This window comes from Mus caroli, unplaced genomic scaffold (genome assembly GCF_978045245.1).
Source record: "Mus caroli unplaced genomic scaffold, Mus_caroli_1 scaffold_13, whole genome shotgun sequence".
Classification (NCBI taxonomy): Eukaryota; Metazoa; Chordata; class Mammalia; order Rodentia; family Muridae; genus Mus; species Mus caroli.
Genome location: NW_028227268.1, coordinates 61,222,434 through 61,241,988, shown reverse-complemented (window position 1 = coordinate 61,241,988; position 19,555 = coordinate 61,222,434). Strand labels below are relative to the sequence as shown.

The following is a 19,555-nucleotide window of genomic DNA, read 5'->3' as shown; positions in this document are numbered from 1 at the left end:
CATAAGCCAAAATAAACTCTCCCTTCTATGAGCTGCTTTTGGTTCTGGTATTTTATCACAACAACAACAAAAACAACAACAATAACAACAACATTACCAATACACAGAGATCTCTAAAATAGTTAATCTTTAAAAATAAAATATAAAAACAGGGCCAGGCATGGCGGCACACACTTAGAGGGCAGAGATAGGATGAATCTCTGGGAGTTTGAGAGCAGTCTGGTCTACAAAGTGGGTTCTAGGTCATTCAAGACCCAATTTATAAATAAATAAGTATAAACAAACAAAATAGGGGGCTGGAGAGATGGATCAGCAGTTAAGAGTGCTGGCTCCTCTTCCAAAATATTCAGGTTCAATTCCCAGTACCCACATGGCTTACATCTGAAACTCTAGTTCTAGATCTGATACCCTCTGTGTTGGCAAAAATCTCATCCACATAAAACAATAAAATTTAAAAAGATTCAAGACCCAAAACCAAACATGAAACAACTTTTAAGTCTACCAAACAAGATTTCTGTGTGATCTCATTATTGTTAACATAATTAACAACAGCGATATAAATCACTGCTCAGATCAGGTACTGAAGTTCTTCTCACTCACCATGTACATTGGGGATCCACACAGTGTCGCTGCCATTGTGTTACTATGTAGGTACCGTGCGAAACCAAAATCAGCTGTTTCACAAAGTTAAACAAAAAAGAATAAATGACAGTTTGTTCAACACTTTACATATATTACATATACTAAGTAATTCTGTAAGACACAGAAGGCACAAAGAACTGTGAAAATAAAGAACTGTCTATTGAAAAACTCTGTCCACCAAAAGAAAACAAGTAGATATCTCAATTTAAAGAAGTTAAAAATAGTAGCAACTGTCAATTATGTAAGTCTACTGGCTTTTAACCAAGGATCCTCAATCTTTGCAAATGGAAATGCTACTTACATTAAATTATTAATTAACACAGCTCTCATTAAGCATCAATACCACATTTAGAATTTGAATTCTCTTTACTAATAGCTTCACACACTGCCAGAGCACTAAAAGCATCAGCAGAGGCTGAGTAAGATCCTTTGGACATCTGTGTCAGAATCAGAACTGTAGAGTCACGATCAGAACCTGCTGCCTGAAAGCATACTGCATCAGTTCCCCTCTACAGGGAAGCAGGCTTTGCATTTGGCCCTTAATAGACAATAAAGAGTCACATATCTAAACAGATCTCAATGAGTCCTGTAACAATTTCAAAATGGCATTAATAAAATCCATTAGTCTAACAAGTCTGAACTAAAATGATGTAAAAGTACTCGGGGGCTGGAGAGATGGCTCAGCGGTTAAGAGCACTGACTGCTCTTCCGAAGGTCCTGAGTTCAAATCCCAGCCACCACATGGTGGCTCACAACCATCCGTAATGATATCTGATGCCCTCTTCTGGAGTGTCTGAAGTCAGCCACAGTGTACTTACATATAATAAACAAACAAACAAACAAACAAATCTTTTTTTAAATGTCCTTTCCATGAAGCAAGACATGGTTATTTACCTATTTTGATACGAATACCACTGACACTTGACTTCCTTCGAGTGGCATAAGACAACAGAATATTCTGTGGTTTGAGATCCCTGTGGATTATCCCTTTGCTGTGCAGGATTCGCATGGCTGCCGCAATCTGATGGAGAAACACTCTGATAGTATCTTCACTCAGAGTTCCTTTAGCTGGTAGAAAAGGAATCACATGAATAATTAAACAGACAAAAATCAAATACCTTTTCATTCCATTAAGATAATTGAGCTGTTAAAGAGGGTACAAAATAAAAGCCTGGGATTCACATGTATTTCTTTTGTAAATATAACAAGTAAAATCTAAAATGACAATAAATTTCTTAAAAAAACCAAACTGATCTGTTAAAGAAAACTGATTTGTGCTTTTATTGTTGGTATCTTTTCCTTTTTTCTTTCCTATTTTTACTAGTCAAGGTTCCTACAGTGCAGCTCTGAACAAGAAAAGAGGCGCTCAACAAATGCAAATGCCCTTTACAGACCAAAAAATAAGTTTCGTTTGACATTGGTCATACCTAGGAAAAAATGTTCAAGTTTCATACCAAGCAGCTCATGAACACACTAACGACAAGTGAAATCCTTGTGTGGCACCTATGGCCATCTACTCTAGGGATTTCTACGTAGTAGTGTCACTTTCCCCTTAACTCTCATGGCCACAGTACCCCTGCCCCACATAGACTCTCTCAGAAGGGAAGACGTCTTTAAGAAGTCATGTTTCCCCTCTTGTAATCATTATCCAGTGACATCACAGAACATGGAGAGGCTACAGGCTAATAGCATGGGGTGGCAGCAGGGTGAGTAAACCCCCAGCCCCTGCCCCAGGAGTGGCTTTGGAAGAAGACTCTTCTGTAGAAACCCGAGGAGAAGGCTTTATAAAGTAGTTGTGATAACACAAAACAATATGCCTCACAGTGGAAACGTCCAAAGACCTACCATACAATGTATAAACAAATTTACTTAGGTACGTAAATATACATTTTCTATAGTAATAAATCTGTCACAATGCAATCTATTGACTCTGAATAAAAGATTTAAATCCTTCATGATGGGTTGGAGACATGGCTTGCTGTTGAGAGTGCTTCCAGTACCAAGTTTAGTTCCCAGCACCCATATCATGTGACTAAAAGCTACCTCTACAGTCCCATGGAGTCTGGTGCTCTCTTCTGGCCCCCATTAGCAGCTGCATATGCCATACATTCACACAAAAATATTAAATCTTTAAATTCTTTTTTTTTTTTTTTTGGTTTTTCGAGACAGGGTTTCTCTGTGTAGCCCTGGCTGTCCTGGAACTCACTTTGTAGACCAGGCTGGCCTCGAACTCAGAAATCCGCCTGCCTCTGCCTCCCAAGTGCTGGGATTAAAGGCGCGCGCCACCATGCCCGGCTCTTTAAATTCTTTATGAGCATATTTCTGTCCATGTAATTCTTAGAATGCATTCTATCACTTTTTCATGTGTAACAAGAAAGGTAAAATAACATTAACATTTGAAACAAGTTAAATACAATTTTTTTTGTTTGTTTTTGTTTTTTGTTTTTTTGAGACAGGGTTTCTCTGTATAGCCCTGGCAAAGAACTCACTTTGTAAGACCAGGCTGGCCTGGAACTCAGAAATCCGCCTGCCTCCCGAGTTCTGGGATTAAAGGCTTACGCCACCACGCTCGGCTTACAATTGTTTTAAAACCATTCTTTTTTTTTAAATAATTTTTATTACATATTTTCCTCAATTACATTTCCAATGCTATCCCAAAAGTCCCCCATACCGCCCCCCACTTCCCTACCCACCCATTCCCATTCTTTTGGCCCTGGCATTCCCCTATATTGGGGCATATAAAGTTTGCAAGTCCAATGGGCCTCTCTTTCCAGTGATGGCCGACTAGGCCATCTTTCGATACATATGCAGCTAGAGACAAGAGCTCCGGGGTACTGGTTAGTTCATCATGTTGTTCCAACTATAGGGTTGCAGATCCCTTTAGCTCCTTGGGTACTTTCTCTAGCTTCTCCATTGGGAGCCCTGTGATACATCCAATAGCTGACTGTGAGCATCCACTCCTGTGTTTGCTAGGCCCCGGCATCGTCTCACAAGAGACAGCTATATTTGGGTCCTTTCAGCAAAATCTTGCTAGTGTATGCAATGGTGTCAGCGTTTAGAAGCTGATTATGGGATGGATCCCTGGATACGGCAGTCTCTAGATGGTCCATCCTTTCATCACAGCTCGAAACTTTGTCTCTGTAACTCCTTCCATGGGTGTTTTGTTCCCAATTCTAATAAGGGACATATTGTCCACATTTTGGTCTTCATTCTTCTTGAGTTTCATGCGTTTAGCAAATTGTATCTTATATCTTGGGTATCCTAAGTTTTGGGCTAATATCCACTTATCAGTGAATACATATTGTGTGAGTTCCTTTGTGATTGTGTTACCTCACTCAAGATGATGCCCTCCAGGTCCATCCATTTGGCTAGGAATTTCATAAATTCATTCTTTTTAATAGCTGAGTAGTTTTCCATTGTGTAAATGTACCATAATTTCTGTATCCATTCCTCTGTTGAGGGACATCTGGGTTCTTTCCAGCTTCTGGCTATTATAAATAGGGCTGCTATGAACATAGTGGAGCATGTATCCTTCTTACCGGTTGGGACATCTTCTGGATATATGCCCAGGAGAGGTATTGCTGGATCCTCCGGTAGTACTATGTCCAATTTTCTGAGGAACTGCCAGACTGATTTCCAGAGTGGTTGTACAAGCTTGCAATCCCACCAACAATGGAGGAGTGTTCCTCTTTCTCCACATCCTCGCCAGCATCTGCTGTCACCTGAATTTTTGATCTTAGCCATTCTGACTGGTGTGAGGTGGAATCTCAGGGTTGTTTTGATTTGCATTTCCCTGATGATTAAGGATGTTGAACATTTTTTCAGGTGCTTCTCTGCCATTCGGTATTCCTCAGGTGAGAATTCTTTGTTCAGTTCTGAGCCCCATTTTTTAATGGGGTTATTTGACTTTCTGGAGTCCACCTTCTTGAGTTCTTTATATATATTGGATATTAGTCCCTTATCTGATTTAGGATAGGTAAAGATCCTTTCCCAATCTGTTGGTGGTTTTTTTGTCTTATTGATGGTGTCTTTTGCCTTGCAGAAGCTTTGCAGTTTCATGAGGTAAAACCATTCTTTAAAAAGATTTATTTTATGTATGAGTACACAGTTGATGCCTTCAGACACACCAGAAGAGGGCATCAGATCCAATTACAGATGGTTGTGAGCCACCATGTGGTTGCTGGGAATTGAACTCAGGACCTTCAGAAGAACAGTCGGTACTCTTAACCGCTGAGCCATCTCTCCAGTCCTTAAAGTCATTTTCATATCATGTCAAGTGACACTTCATGGCTTGAAACCACTTTAATAACTTGCTGGCATGATATTGTTAAGGACAAGACATGATGCCACACACCTTTAATCCTAACACTCAGGAGGAAAAAGCACATGGATCTCTGAGTGAGTTCCAGGACAGCCAGGGCTCCACAGAGAAACCCTGCCTCAAACAACAAAGACAAAGCAAAGAAACAAAAACAAAACAAGACAATTATGTCCTTAAGACTGAATAAAGTTGGGGGCTGGTGAGATGATTCAGTGGGTAAGAGCACCCGACTGCTCTTCCGAAGGTCCAGAGTTCAAATCCCAGCAACCACATGGTGGCACAACCATCCGTAATGAGATCTGACGCCCTCTTCTGGTGTGTCTGAAGACAGCTACAGTGTACTTACATATAATAATAAATAAATAAACTAAAAAAAAAAAAAAAAAAAAAAGACTGAATAAAGTCAACCCCATGGCTTGAAAAGTACCAAATGTTTTTCCTATGAGGGTTGTTCTTATTCTCTCCTCTGGGGTTTTTTCTGATAAACACTTTTTTATTTTTTATTTTATTTTATTTTTTGAGGCAGGCTCTCTCTACACAGCCCTGGCTGACCTGGTATTCATTATGTAAGACCACTCTATCCCAGTCCACTTGCCTTTGTCTCCCAGTGCTGGAATAACCATAACAGACTGTAAAAAAAAAAAATTTTCCAAGTACTCTAAAGTGAAATCTCCTATATCATGAACACTAAAGAATTTCAAGTAGAACCTAGTATGGTCTCACATGCCTTTGATTCCAAAACTCAGGAGGCAGCAGAGGTAGAGACAGGTAGATCTCTGTGACTTCAAGGCCATCCTAGTATAGATATACAATGATACTCTGTCTCAAAACCACTGTGAATTTGAAATCTTTAGCCAGTTGCAGATACCTACAATGTTAGCAATTGGGAAACAGAAGCAGGAGGTTCAGGAGTTCAAGCCCAGTCTCATTTAATAGTAGGTTCAGAGAGAGCCTACAATACATGAAACAAAACAAACAAAAACTGATCCCAGCATTCCGGAAGCAGAGGTGGATGGATCTCTGTACTTCAAGGCTAGCCTGGTCTACATAGTGAGTTCCAGGTCAGCCAAGACAAAAACAAACCAACAGAAATCTGGTGATGTCTGGAAAGATGGCTCCATAGTAAGGGTATTCAGGTTTGATTCCTAGGTCTTACTTGGTGGATCACAGCAACCTCTAACTGGGGTCCCAGGGGATGCAACACCCTATTCTAGCCTCTGGAGGCACTTCATGCACATGAACAAACATATGCAGGCAAAATAACCCAGTCATACAAATAATAATGATAAAAATAAATATTATTATTATCCAGATTAAATAAATCTGGAATGCATTCTTTCAGATCTACTTTCTTATAAACACTAAGATGTATGTTACTATACATTAGTGGGTAAGTCAAATCAGTGTGTAGAGCAGTGGTTCTGTTCTCTACCTTTCCAATGTTGTGAATGTTCCTCACTTTAATACAGTTCCCCATGTTGTGGTGACCCCCCCAACCATAAAATTATTTAGTTGCTACTTCATAGCTGCAATTTTGCTACTGTTATGAATAGTAATGTAAATATCTGATATGTGACACTGTATTGGCTGGTTTTTTATATCAACTTGACAGAAGCTAGAGTCATCAGAAAGGAAAAAGCCTCAGGTGAGGAAATGCCTCCATGAGATTCAGCTATAAGGCATTTTCTCAATTAGTGATCAATGGGGAAGGACCCAGCCCACTGTAGGTAGTGCTGCTGGGCCAGAGAAATGTTAGTGATTCCCCAAAAACACACACAGGAGACAATCTGATGCAACTCACAGCAGGGTCTTTATTCTATTCGAGCTAGCTCGCCCCCCCCCTCCTCATCACCTCCTTGCACCTCCATCACATAGGCACCTCCATCACACAGGACATTTTGGTGGAGAGAGAAGCCCTGAATGTCAATTGGGGCAAGGCTTTATAGAAAGCAGCAATCAGGGAACACATGTGCAAGCATCTAATTGGAAAGTACTGTGGCCTTTAACATAATTGGCTGGTGCTATGAGTCATATTATAAACTTAATCTCTGCTCTCCTCTGCATTGGTGGTCATTAGGCAGGAGGGTGAGCTTGTGTAGGTTTGTTGGGAGAAAAACCTGGAGACACTAGTCTTGTTGGGGGTGGCAACTTGGAAACTAGTGTTAGGTACCAGCCTGTTAGTTTACCTGAGTTAAAACTTAAACAATTTGGCATCTCAGTGCCATCCCTGGGCTGATGGTCCTGGGTTCTATAAAAAAGCAGGCTGAGCAAGCCAGGAAGTAGCGCCCTCCATGGCTTCTGCATCACCTCCTATCCAGGTTCCTCCCCTGATTTGAGTCCCTGTCCTGACTTCCTTTGGTGATGAACGGCTATGTGGAAGACTAGCCTCAAACTCACAGAGATCTACTTATCTCTGCCTCTGGTGGGATTACACGCGCCATCATGCCCAGCCAATAAAATGTAATTTAACTTTAAAAAAGAAAAAGTAATTAAAATAAGAGCATTGACTCAAAATGAATTTAATCAATTCAATTTCCAACTTGCATTTTGGTCTAAGTCTTTCATTGAAGCAACAGAAACCCTAAGACAGACCCCCAAAGGGGTCTCACTCCACAGGTTGAGACCTGCTGCTCTATAGTCTTATTTTCTGATATAACATTGTATACATGCATAATGATTTAGATCATATCACCCCTTATTCCCTTCCCACTCCCTTCCTCTTCCAACTTCCCCTTCTACTTCACATGGGTTAAATTTTTTTTAATTGGGGGGGGGGTTGTTGTTTTTGTTGTTGCTGTTTGAGATTGGGTTTCTCTGTGTTGTCCTGGCCGTGCTGACCTCCCTCTGTAGACATGCCTGTCTCTGCCTCAAGTGCTGGGATTAAAGGCCTGCTCCCACTGCCACCACCAACCAGCTTTGATTTTTAAAGAAATGAAAGGAACTAATGGCTCAGTGATGGTACGACAGGAAATAAATTGAAGGAAATAAATTCTTATTTGGTTTCTTCCCTACTGGGGAAAAGTCCCTCCTCTAAACCTCTTCCTCACTGTCAGAGAGAAAAGGTTAATACTTATGTGAGTTTAGAAAATTAAAAACCAATTGGTCAGCAAAATAACTACAAGTTATACATAGTATTTATTGAATGTTTCTACACAAGTTTGGGACACAGAGGCAGCATTTCAGAAATGCCTCTCAGAATTAAACACACTCCTCTTCCTGAGCATTGATAAATACACATACATTTACCTTGAGCATTGGTAAATACACATACATTTACCTTGCGGGCTTAGTGAAATGGTTCAGTGCGTAAAAGAGTGTTTGCCACGAAACCTGACAACTTGACTTCCATTCTGAGACCCACATGGTAGAAAGGAACAGTGTACTCCCACAAATTTTCCTCTAACCACATGTGTGCCATGGTGTACCTGTACACACACACACACACTCACACCTGCTCAAATAAGGAAGTGTAGCAATAGAATTACCTTGCAAATAATCTGCCAGGTCTCCACCATTGCAATACTGATAAGTAAAAAAAAAAAAAAAAAAAAAAGATAATTAACTTCAAAAGATACTGTTATTGTGATTAAACTCAAGTATTTCATAGACTGATAAGGGAGTATACTTCTTTAAGAGGCAGAGGTAAGCAGATCTTTGTGAGTTCAAGGACAGCCTGGACTACAAACTGAGTTCCAGGACAGCTAAGATATACAGTGAGACCTGTCTCAAAGAAAGAAACAACAACAAAAACATTTTATATTTACAAACAAAGGAGTGTCTTCAAAGTGAGCTAGCAGGTAAGGGTGCCACATGTGACCAGAGCTAGAGCCCCAGAACCCACGTGATGGATGGAGATGGAGAGAACCAAAGCCTCGAAGCCTTCCTCTGAGTCTGGCTGTTGTGATGCACGCCTTTAATCCCAGCACTCAGGAGTCAGAGGCAGGCAGATCTCTGTGAATTCAAAGACAGCCAGGCCTACACAGAGAAACCTTGTCTTGAAAAGCCTAAACCAGGGCTGGCGAGATGGCTCAACAGGTAAGAGCACTGACTGCTCTTCTGAAGGTCCAGAGTTTAAATCCCAGCAACCACATGGTGGCTCACAACCACCCATAATGAGATCTGATGCCCTCTTCTGGCATGTCTGAAGACAGCTACAGTGTACTTATATATAATAAATAAATAAATCAAAAAAAAAAAAAAAAAAACAAGTCAACTAAAGAAAGTCCAAGTCAGTGCCCATCCCTCCCACTCACATATAATAAATAAATAAGATGTATTGTATTCTTTTTATTTATTTTTGTGACAAGGTTTCTACTATACAGCCCTAGCTGTTCTAGAACTCCTGCTATATAGATCAGGCTAGCCTCAAACTCACAGAGATCTACTTATCTCCGCCTCTGGTGGGATTACATGCGCCATCATGCCCAGCCAATAAAATGTAATTTAACTTTAAAAAAGAAAAAGTAATTAAAATAAGAGCATTGACTCAAAATGAATTTAATCAATTGTTAAAGTTGTTTATAGAAAATCTAATTTTAAAGTATTTTAATTGTCTAGTTAAAACACTTACATTTTATATTCTTTATGAAGAAGTAGAATCTAAATCATTCAATCAACTTTATTAATACTTATTCTCAATACTGGTAGAATACCTACCTCCATCACCAGAAAGACAGAGTTGGGCAATTCCTAGAAAATAAGCATAAATATCATAAAAAACTAAACACTAGGTTTAGTTAATTAAAAAATACACTTGTTCATCATTAAGCGAAAGTCACAAAATTCATCAGGAAGTAAAATTAAAATTCTCAGGCAAGAGGAGTCTTATCTTTTTTACTTCATACACTTTCAGGATAGAACCGGGGCTGGGGACACCCCATGCAAGCCCCTCTGTGCTATACCTCTGGCCCTAAACTTCTCAACCGTGTTTTAGGTATTGGGCTGCATAGTCAAAATAGATTTTGATATGACACTAAAGTAGTTATCAACCTATTTAGAGGCTACTACAGGATAAATTAGCTTCGCGTTGAGGATGTTGGAAAGCAGTGGAATAAAACCCACATGAGGAGCACTGCAAGCTCGAGGCTTCATCAGCACAGCAAGTCCTGTCTCCAACCACAACAAAAAGCATGGTACATTCACCATTTGTGAACAAGAGAGAAAGAAGGCTTTACTTGGCCCTCAGCGAAGTGCTCCCACTCTGAGAAGTTTGTGCTCAGTAGCACAATAGCTTATGCTCTTCCTAGCAACACTAGCAAACTCTTATTTCTGAAACATAGCCATAGGATGAGTAGTTTTGGGTTTTTGTTTGTTTGTTTTTGTTTGTTGTTGTTTAGGACAACCATATTATCAGCAAATTTTTGGAAAATGAAGATTTCTTATTACAGTATACAAAATATGTTTAAAGATTTAAGGAAATTAGTTTGAGTATTTTTTTCAAACTGTCACACTTATACAGCTTCATGTCTCCTGGGTTAGTAATTCAGAGACTAAATATATGGCAATTTTTTTATTACATTTTAAAATTGCAATGCTGCCAGGCAGTGATGGTACACACCTTTAATCCTAGCACCTGGGAGGCAGAGGCAGGCGGATTTCTGAATTGTAGACCAGCCTGGTCTACAGAGTGAGTTCCAGGACAGCCAGGGCTACGCAGAGAAACCCTGCCTCTAAAAACCAAAATAAACAAACAAACAAACAAACAAACAAATAAAATAAAACAAATTACAATGCTAATTTTGAACTGGCTCTCAGGCTTGACATAACCAGTGCTGAAATGACTCGAGATGCAATACTTCACAGGCAGCAATTAAGCTCAACAAGTTCCAAAATTCCAAGACAAGGTGATCCATGGGAAACAAGGAGGCATCTGAGAAAGGGAGTGGCCAGTCCAGTCAGAAAATGACTTTACTCTGTCCACACTGCAGCTACAGCAGAGAACCAGAGACATTAACTAAGGATCTGAAAAAGTTAAGACCGTTCTACAAAATAATTTTCACAGTTTAACTTAATAATACAAACTTTGGCATGGAAGCGTACATCATTCACAAAATACTTGCCTAGTATGCACACATGAGCCCCATGTTCAGTCTCCAGCACCACAGAATAAAATAAACTCCTCCCCTCAATTTGACTGCCCATTTATAAGCCCTCTTTTGTTTACTTTTATAGTAACACATTACTAAATTAAAGTTGTAGTTCACCCAGAGCAGAAATAAAAGCTAGTGCTTCAGGACAGGAAGTCAAACAGCCGTTTTCAAGCTGCACCCTTTTAACCTCAGCACTGAGTATCAAACGGAGCTGCCCAGGGTCTGTTCTGCCTCTGTTACCTCGGGGAAGCCACTGCAATGCTAGAGCTGAGTGTGAAGTTCTATCCACGACAAAGTCAGTGACTTAGGTTAACTTGATTCACACACTTATTTCTCAAGAGGACTAGATAAAAAGAATGGAATCCTCCTCCTGCTGCTGCTGCTGCTGCTAGTGGTGGTGGTGGTGGTGGTGGTGGTGGTGGTGGCACACACCTTTTATCCCAGCAGAGACAGATTTTTTTGGTTTTTTGTTTGTTTGTTTGTTTGAGACAGGGTTTCTCTGTGTAGCCCTGGCTGTTCTGGAACTCACTTTGTAGACGACCAGGCTGGCCTCGAACTCAGAAATCCGCCTGCCTCTGCCTCCTGAGTGCTGGGATTAAAGGCATAAGCTACCATGCCTGGCCACAGGTAGATTTCTGAGTTAGAGGTTAGCCTGGTCTACACAGTTAGTTCGAGAAGAGCCAGGGCTACACAGTGAAATTCTTGTCTCAAAAAACCCAAATAACCAAAAGCAGATGGGGGAGGGTAGTGGTAGAAACACATTATGCCCAATTCCTCAATTCTTTTATCCCAAGGTCTATAGCCATTCTCCAAAATGGTGATGCCATCTTTTTCTTTTCTTTTTGCTAAGGTGAACAACACATCCAGACATGGAACATTTAACACATCCTGGCTTCCTCAGCAGCAGCACTCTCTTGACAAATGAGGAAGGATGTGGAAAACAGACAACATTTAGCAAGCAAGAAAAATCAAGTGTAGAGGAAATAAATTTTCTGAGGTCAGCAAATGGCTCAGAGGGCTCTGGCCTAATTTGTGAGCTCCAATAGAAAGTGTCTCAAAGGATGTGGACAACATTCCTGAGGATAATATCCCAGGTGGTTCTCTGGCCTCTACACACACACACACACACACACACACACACACACACACACACACACACACACACACCACATACACACAAAGTAATGCCAATAAAAGACTTCTAACAAACAATAAAAAGACAACCCAATGTATAAGCAAGCAAGAAACTTCCATGGAAATTTCAAAGAGATATTTAAATGGTTACTAAACTTACAAATCATATTTAAACCAGAAGTCAGTAGAAAAATACTAATCAAAACCATAACTAGGGCCGGGCGAGGTGGCGCACACCTTTAATCCCAGCACTTGGGAGGCAGAGGCAGGCAAATTTCTGAGTTCGAGGCCAGCCTGGTCTACAGAGTGAGCACCAGGACAGCCAGGGCTACACAGAGAAACCCTGTCTCAAAAAACCATAACTAGAGGACTGGAGAGATGGCTCAGTGACTAAGAGCACTGACTGCTCTTTCAGAGGTCCAGAGTTCAACTCCCAGCAACCACATGGTGGCTCACAACCATCTGCAATGGAATCCAATGCCCTCTTCTGGTGTGTCTGGAGAGAGTGAAAGGTATGCTCACGTAAAATAAATAAATAAATCTTTAAAAAAATAAAACAAAACAAAAACCCACAAAAACAAAAGCAAAAACAAAACAAAATCCATAACTAGAAGGCAAAGTTGTACACTCTGTAATTCTAGTACTTGAGAGGTAGAGGCAGGAAATCAGAAGTCTGAGGCCATTCTGAGCTATACACAATGAGTCTGCGGCCAGTCTGGACTATGTAAGCCTCTGTCTCAAAAAAATAATAAAATAAAAATCCTAACTTAATACAATCACCAGAATAACTAAAATTGCCAGATGTTAGCAAGAACATGGAACAAGTGAAACCTTTAAGCACCTGCTGGGAGGAGTGTGAAGCAGTTCACTGGCAGTGTCTACTAACAGGTCTGTATTTACCATAACAACCAGACATCTTAGAGAAGGCGTTTGCAAGACCTATTTCAATGTGAAGGAGAAACTACAGAAGCCTCCTTTTCCATTTCTTTGAGGCTCTAAGGGAAGTGTTTTGGTGAAAATAATATACAATTAATAAAGTAATCCTGATTTGGAAAAAGACAGCTTCATATAGAGCCAATAAAAAAAAAAGAGGAGGAGGAGGAGGAGGAAGGAAAAGAGGAAGAGGAGAAAGAGGAGGAGAAAGCTAGCCTAGAGATGTATTTTTTGTCTTCATATATGCAAAGCCCTTGGCTGGGTCTCCAGCACCATGAGGGAAAGATGAAATGTTTTCAGCAGTGTTGAATGTGTGTATACAAGCACACACATACTAAAAAGGAAAAAGCAGGGACTGGAGATGACTCAGCGATTGAGAGCACTTGTTGTTCCTGCAGAGGATCAGGTTTTGGTTCTCAACACACACATGGAGGTTTACACCTATAACTCCAGTTCCAAGGGATTTGACTCCTTCTTTTGACCACATGTAGTACACACACATGCTATGTAAGCAACCATAAAGTAAAATAAATGTAATAAAGAAAAAGTTATATATAAGATACATCAGAGGTTTCTTCTAGAAGTAAATGGTACAAGAACAAACTATCTCTTTTTGCTTATGACAGTTTGAATTGTTTTTACACTAAGAGTATATTACTTAATTTTTGAAAAAGTGAGTTCTTTACAAGTTGAACAGCAGGACCAAGGACCAAGTGGTTCTCTGTAGCAGAATTTACATAACTCACACCAGAAATGGAGAAAACAACAGTGAGATACAGAAGTAGCAGAAGCCAATTTACTAACAAAGATTAAAAGAAAATCTTGTGGTTCCTAAAACCCATTCTTCCCGTTTCTCTGTAACATCTGTTTGTCTTGAGACAGGGTCACCCTACACAGCAATGGCTGTCCTGGATCTATGTGGTCTCAAACTCCTAGAAATCCACTTGCTTCTGCCTCCAGTGTTGCAATTAAAGATGTATGCCACTACATCTGGGTCTGCTACATTTCTTAATTCATTCCCCAACCTGTGGCACCTTCTATAGACTGTCTCACAGAAAGAAGAAGAATGATGTCATGCCTATAATCCTTCGTGTTACTCCCCTTGGGGTTACCATCTCAGAGTATCCATCATGCCCATTATAGTGAGTGACAAGGGTAATAGTGTTCACATGGACAAGACCTTAAATGAGTTTGCTGTGAAAAGCAATACTTTAATCTAGGTTCCTTACATTCGGAGCTCTTAGGTTATTCCTGGCTACTATAACAACCAATCATAGCCTGGGTAACTTAGTAAATAGAAATTTACTTTTGTATAATAAGTATTTTTTCAAACTACAAATGCCAACCACCCTCTTTTGCATTTAATACATATACTTTCTATATTTTAACACTCTTATTTAACCATACAGTTCAATTAATTATAACAAATGTGCACATTCAGATCAACACATGTAACATTCGCTGACAGTCCTTCCAAGTGCTGTCCCAATTTTCCCCACTTCACTCTCTCTGCTTGTTTTCAAAGTCACAAAAACATGCCTGTAGTAGCAGAATATGGCCTCATGTTTTCAACAACTGAGATTCCTCAATTATGTTATTGGTATACACTTTTTTGATGCTTTTAATTTACCTGGCAATTAAAAAAAAAGAATGTAAATGGGATTTTTTAGCTTTGTATTTTCAGTTTTGCCTACACCGTCTATTATATAATGCATTTTGTTCTTGTTATGATAAAATTATCAAGAGTTGATTATTAGGGTAAAGGGTACTCTACCTATAGCAGGCTCAGATTACTCAAGATTTATGTTTGAAAGAAAGACATAATTTTACTCTCCTGCTTATGAGCTGTCCTTAAAGTAAAGACCACGGGCTGGAGAGAAAGCTCAGTGGTTAGAAGCACTTGTTCTTGCAGGACTGGAATTCAACTCCCAGCACCCTTTGGAGGATCACAACAATCCCTAACTCCAGTTGCAGAGTATCTGACACCCTTTTCTGACCTCCACAAATCATCAGGCATGCACGTGGTACACAAACATACATGCAGGCAAAACATTCATGAACTTAAAGTAAATATATCTAAATGAAAACCTTAAAGCTATCAGGCCGCCTCTCCAGCATCACCAGTCCCCATTCTATTATCTGACCTTGAAAGCCCTCTCCTTGACCCTCAAGTCCAACAGCTCAATCATTCTTCCTTTCCGTGGTATTCACAAGGGAACTCCTTGGGATGCTTATGTGCTGTTCCTGACCTAGCTTTCCCACCCATCTATCAAATAATTTCTTCAGAGAGCCTTCCCCAGCCCCAACCTGACATCTTCATATTGTTTCCTCCAAAGCTCTGCAGCAGCTCTTCACATGCAGCCTTTTGTATGTGAAGGAACACTAAGAACTATTTGCTTAATTTCACCTTCCACACCAAATCTCTATGCAAGAAGCACTTCTTTGCTCTCTATTATAATCTGTACTAACTGGCTCAAAAAATACCAATCATAAAGAAACTAGCAACAAACACACCAGAAGCAGCAATGGAAAATCAGAGAAGAAATAATAAAAAGCAAATATAACAGGATGATACATTTACTAACAATTTATGAAGTAATTTGTTGTTTTTCTCCTAATGAGATTTGTTGAGTGTGTGCTTAAAATAAACTTGCATAACCTTTCAGAGGACAACATGATAAATATTTTGAACAACTAATTTCAGTTCAAAAAAGACAGGAACCCTAACCAGACATGGCAATACATGCCATTAGTCCCAGCACTAGGGAGACAGAGGCAGCTGAATCTTTGTGACTTCAAGGCCAGCTAGTATATATATAATGAGTTCCAGAACAACACAGTAAGACTCAAAAAAAAGAAGTGAGCCTTACAAGTTCTAGGACCCTGAAGCACACAACACACACTTGTAATCTCGGTACAGGGAGAAAGAACAGCAGGCAGGGCTTGCTGCCTAGGGAACTGGCCTTGCCTATCTCATGAGGATTGGGTCAGAGACCTTGGAGTAGAGAGAGAGAGAGAGAGACAGAGACACAGAGAGACAGAGCTAGATATACAGAGAGATGGGGAGGGAAGGCACTTGATAGGCACTCATTGTATTTCCATACAAAGACTGTTAATAAATTCCTCATAGTTAAAGGTATAACAACTAAGGATTAACCTGTTTTATTTATAAATTTCTAAAGGAAATACACCAAACAATGTTTACATCAGAGAACTGTCATTTTTTTTCTAATTTGTCACTCTGACAATATTGATGGTTTGAACATAATTACAGGGAAATATGTTTCCGTTAAGTGTCATATAAACTACAAAAAGGGCTGCTGAGATGGCTCAGTGGGTAAGAGCACCCGACTGCTCTTCCGAAGGTCCAGAGTTCAAATCCCAGCAACCACATGGTGGCTCACAACCATCCGCAACGAGATCTGGCGCCCTCTTCTGGAGTGTCTGAAGACAGCTACAGTGTACTTACATATAATAAATAAATAAATCTTTAAAAAAAAAAAAACCTACAAAAATGTGGCAGGTTGTCAGTTTCAGACGGGGGCAGATCATATATATATATATATATATATATATATTTAGCCTATGTTTGAATGCCAGCACAACAACGGATAAGGACAGGGTGGATGTAAGCAGATGAAGGAAGGAAGGAAAATTTATAAGTTACAAAAACATATGTAGAGCATTGAGAGGGCTAAGAAGGTAAAGGTGCCTGTCACTGAGCCTGACAACCTGAGCTCAATCCCTGAGAGCCACACGGTGGCAGAAGTGAACCAACTCCTCAAGGTTGTCCTTTGACCACCATAGGCCCACCACAACACCTCACAACAAAATAAATAAAAATATAAAAAATTTAAACAGAAATAGCATATGTGTGTGTGTGTATGTGTGTGTGCACGTGTATTTATAAACTTCACACAGCTCTCCAAAAATGAAAGTTAGTAAAAGTGGCATTCCTGTTAATAAAAAGTATTTTATTAGTCTGTAAACATACTATTCCCCTTTACAAACAAACAGAATCAGAGAAGCAAATCAAAACTATTAGGCCAAGACTGTTTACCTGGTAGCCAAAGGCTATACTTAAGTTTATTTTATACCTTAGCTCTAAGAGTACAAAATGGGTAATAAAGCATTTTTTATGCAGCCACCTTGAATTCATAGACTGAAAACTTTGATTTTGTTAATATCTCTTCTAATGATAGCTCATTCCACAATCAAAACCTGTACTAAAAAAAAAAAAAATGTTTTTCCTTTCTGAAAAAAAAGTACAAGCAAACCTGTTCTTGGCTGTCAGGGTTTTCTAACGCTCTCGGAAGCTCAATGAGGAGGCAACGTCACTTAACAGCTTTGCACAGGGCACCACCCTGCACCACCCAGGGCCCCCTATCCACAGGACACAAGCTACACTCAGAGCTCTGAGGACAACAGACACTTCAGTTAGGGATGGTGAAATGAATTTAGCTTGACTTGAGAAATTTTGTTTGCCCTTTCTTTCTATATTGCTTTGAATTTCACAAATGAAGAGGTAAACTATATCTCGTCCTGCTGATATTCATATTTTTTGTGCATGGGAGTTTATATTGCTGACTTTTTTGGAGTGGAGGGGAGAACAGTCATACTCTGTAACACTGTTCATAGTATTTGAGCTAGACACTCCAAACCCCAAAGTCAAGGACATTTTCAGAAAGGATGTATTACTCTCATTTCTATAAGAGGAAAAACATAAACTTGTGCTAACATGGGCTTAGTTAAACGTCTTGTGATGTGACCTGGTAGCTGAGCACGAGTGCCAGTCCACTCTGCATCATCCCACTAAAGCTAGGCACAGCAAGGTCAGCAAGGTCAAGATCTTGTCCATTCTTTCATTCTAGACTCAGAGTAATGGCTGGCACATGGCAACCACAGCAAAGGCCTGCACAACAGATGCACCTGAATAATTTAAACAACAGACAGAGCAGGTGTTAACTAGAGACAGAACAGAAGCATCTAATCGTCCATTTACTGTAATGGAATTCAACTGTCCAAATAGAGTAAGACAGGAGACAGAAAGGCAGACTATGTGCACTGACTGCTCTTCCCTGGAGTCAGCATCTTAAGAACGAGCTGTTCTGTCCCTGTGCTCTCACATGCAACACACTAGCCACGCAGGCTCTGGGATTAAACCAGGACTGTCAAAAAGCACCAGATAGCCTCTAGATGCAAGCCAACCGCTTCATCAGAAAGTTCCATTTCTCTCCAAAGTACATCTCCTGAAAAGATTTCCAAGAATGATTCTGACTACAAAGTTTGTCTCAGATGACTTTAGACTCTGCCTCAAAAAAGCAAACAAAAAACTGACCTTAGAATCCAGATTCCCTATCTAAATAAAACACAGGTCAAGCATATATCATGCTGATCATCGCAAAAACACAAAATGGTACACACACACACACACACACACACACACACACACACACGGTAAATGTATACAACATCCTTGTTTTCATTAATTCTATTTTCTTCTATTTCTATGATTTACAAATGCTGCTTTTATAAAGAAAAAAAGGTTTTTTACCTAATTCTTAAGTAGACAACAACCTTTACATTTACTAAAGAAATGTTAGATTTGATATAAACTACAAGTAACCCTAAAGCAATACCATCCAGCAATGTATCTGCAACTGTTAAACATTTAATCATACAACACATTATTCGTTTTATCCTATGGCTATATGCAATTTAAAAAAATTCTTGGAGCTAGCAGGATGGCTCTTAGGGTAGAGGCCAAGACTGAAGGCCTAACTTCAATTTCTTGGACCCTTTGACTTTCACACATACACTACAGCATACATTCTCTCTCTCACACACACAATATATATATATATATATATATATATATATATATATACACACACATATATATATACACACACATACACACAACATGCATTCACAAACACACACAAAATACGTACACTACAGCATGCATCCCCCCATACACTATATATATACTCCAGCATGCATTCACACATACAATATATATAGACACATGAAATAAATAAATGCGATCTTAAAAACTTATTTATTCATTGTTATGTGTATAGGTGCTTTGCCTGCAATTTTGTCTGTGTGCCATGTGCATGCTTAGTGTCCAGGGAGAAGATTGGAAGGCGGCACTGGATCCCTTGGGACTGGAGTTACAGACAGTTGTGAGCCTCCCTGTGGGTGCTGGGAATCAAACCTGGATCCTTTGGAAGAGCAGTCAGTGCTCCTAACCACTGAGCCATCTCTCCAGCCCAAATAAATGCAACTTTAAAAATTAAAAATAAGGCTGGTGAGATGGTTCAGTGGGTAAGAGCACCGACTGCTCTTCCAAAGGTACTGAGTTCAAATCCCAGCAACCACATGGTGGCTCACAACCACCCATAATGAGATCTGATACCCTCTTCTGGTGCGT

At 39.8% G+C, this 19,555-nt stretch overlaps 1 protein-coding gene across 4 annotated transcripts in view; it reads right to left on the bottom strand.

Moving 5' to 3' along the window:
- Ulk2 (unc-51 like autophagy activating kinase 2) overlaps nucleotides 1-19,555 on the bottom strand; it is an 85,656-nt gene that overhangs the window by 61,690 nt on the left and 4,411 nt on the right. For all 4 annotated transcript variants that reach the window (XM_029483193.2, XM_021175564.3, XM_021175563.3 and 1 more), the window contains 4 exons: nucleotides 9,620-9,652; nucleotides 8,449-8,485; nucleotides 1,537-1,710; nucleotides 601-674 (listed from right to left, as the gene is read on the bottom strand). In XM_029483193.2, the coding sequence (XP_029339053.1) occupies nucleotides 601-674; nucleotides 1,537-1,710; nucleotides 8,449-8,485; nucleotides 9,620-9,652 (318 nt within the window). The remainder of the gene's footprint in view (nucleotides 1-600; nucleotides 675-1,536; nucleotides 1,711-8,448; nucleotides 8,486-9,619; nucleotides 9,653-19,555) is intronic.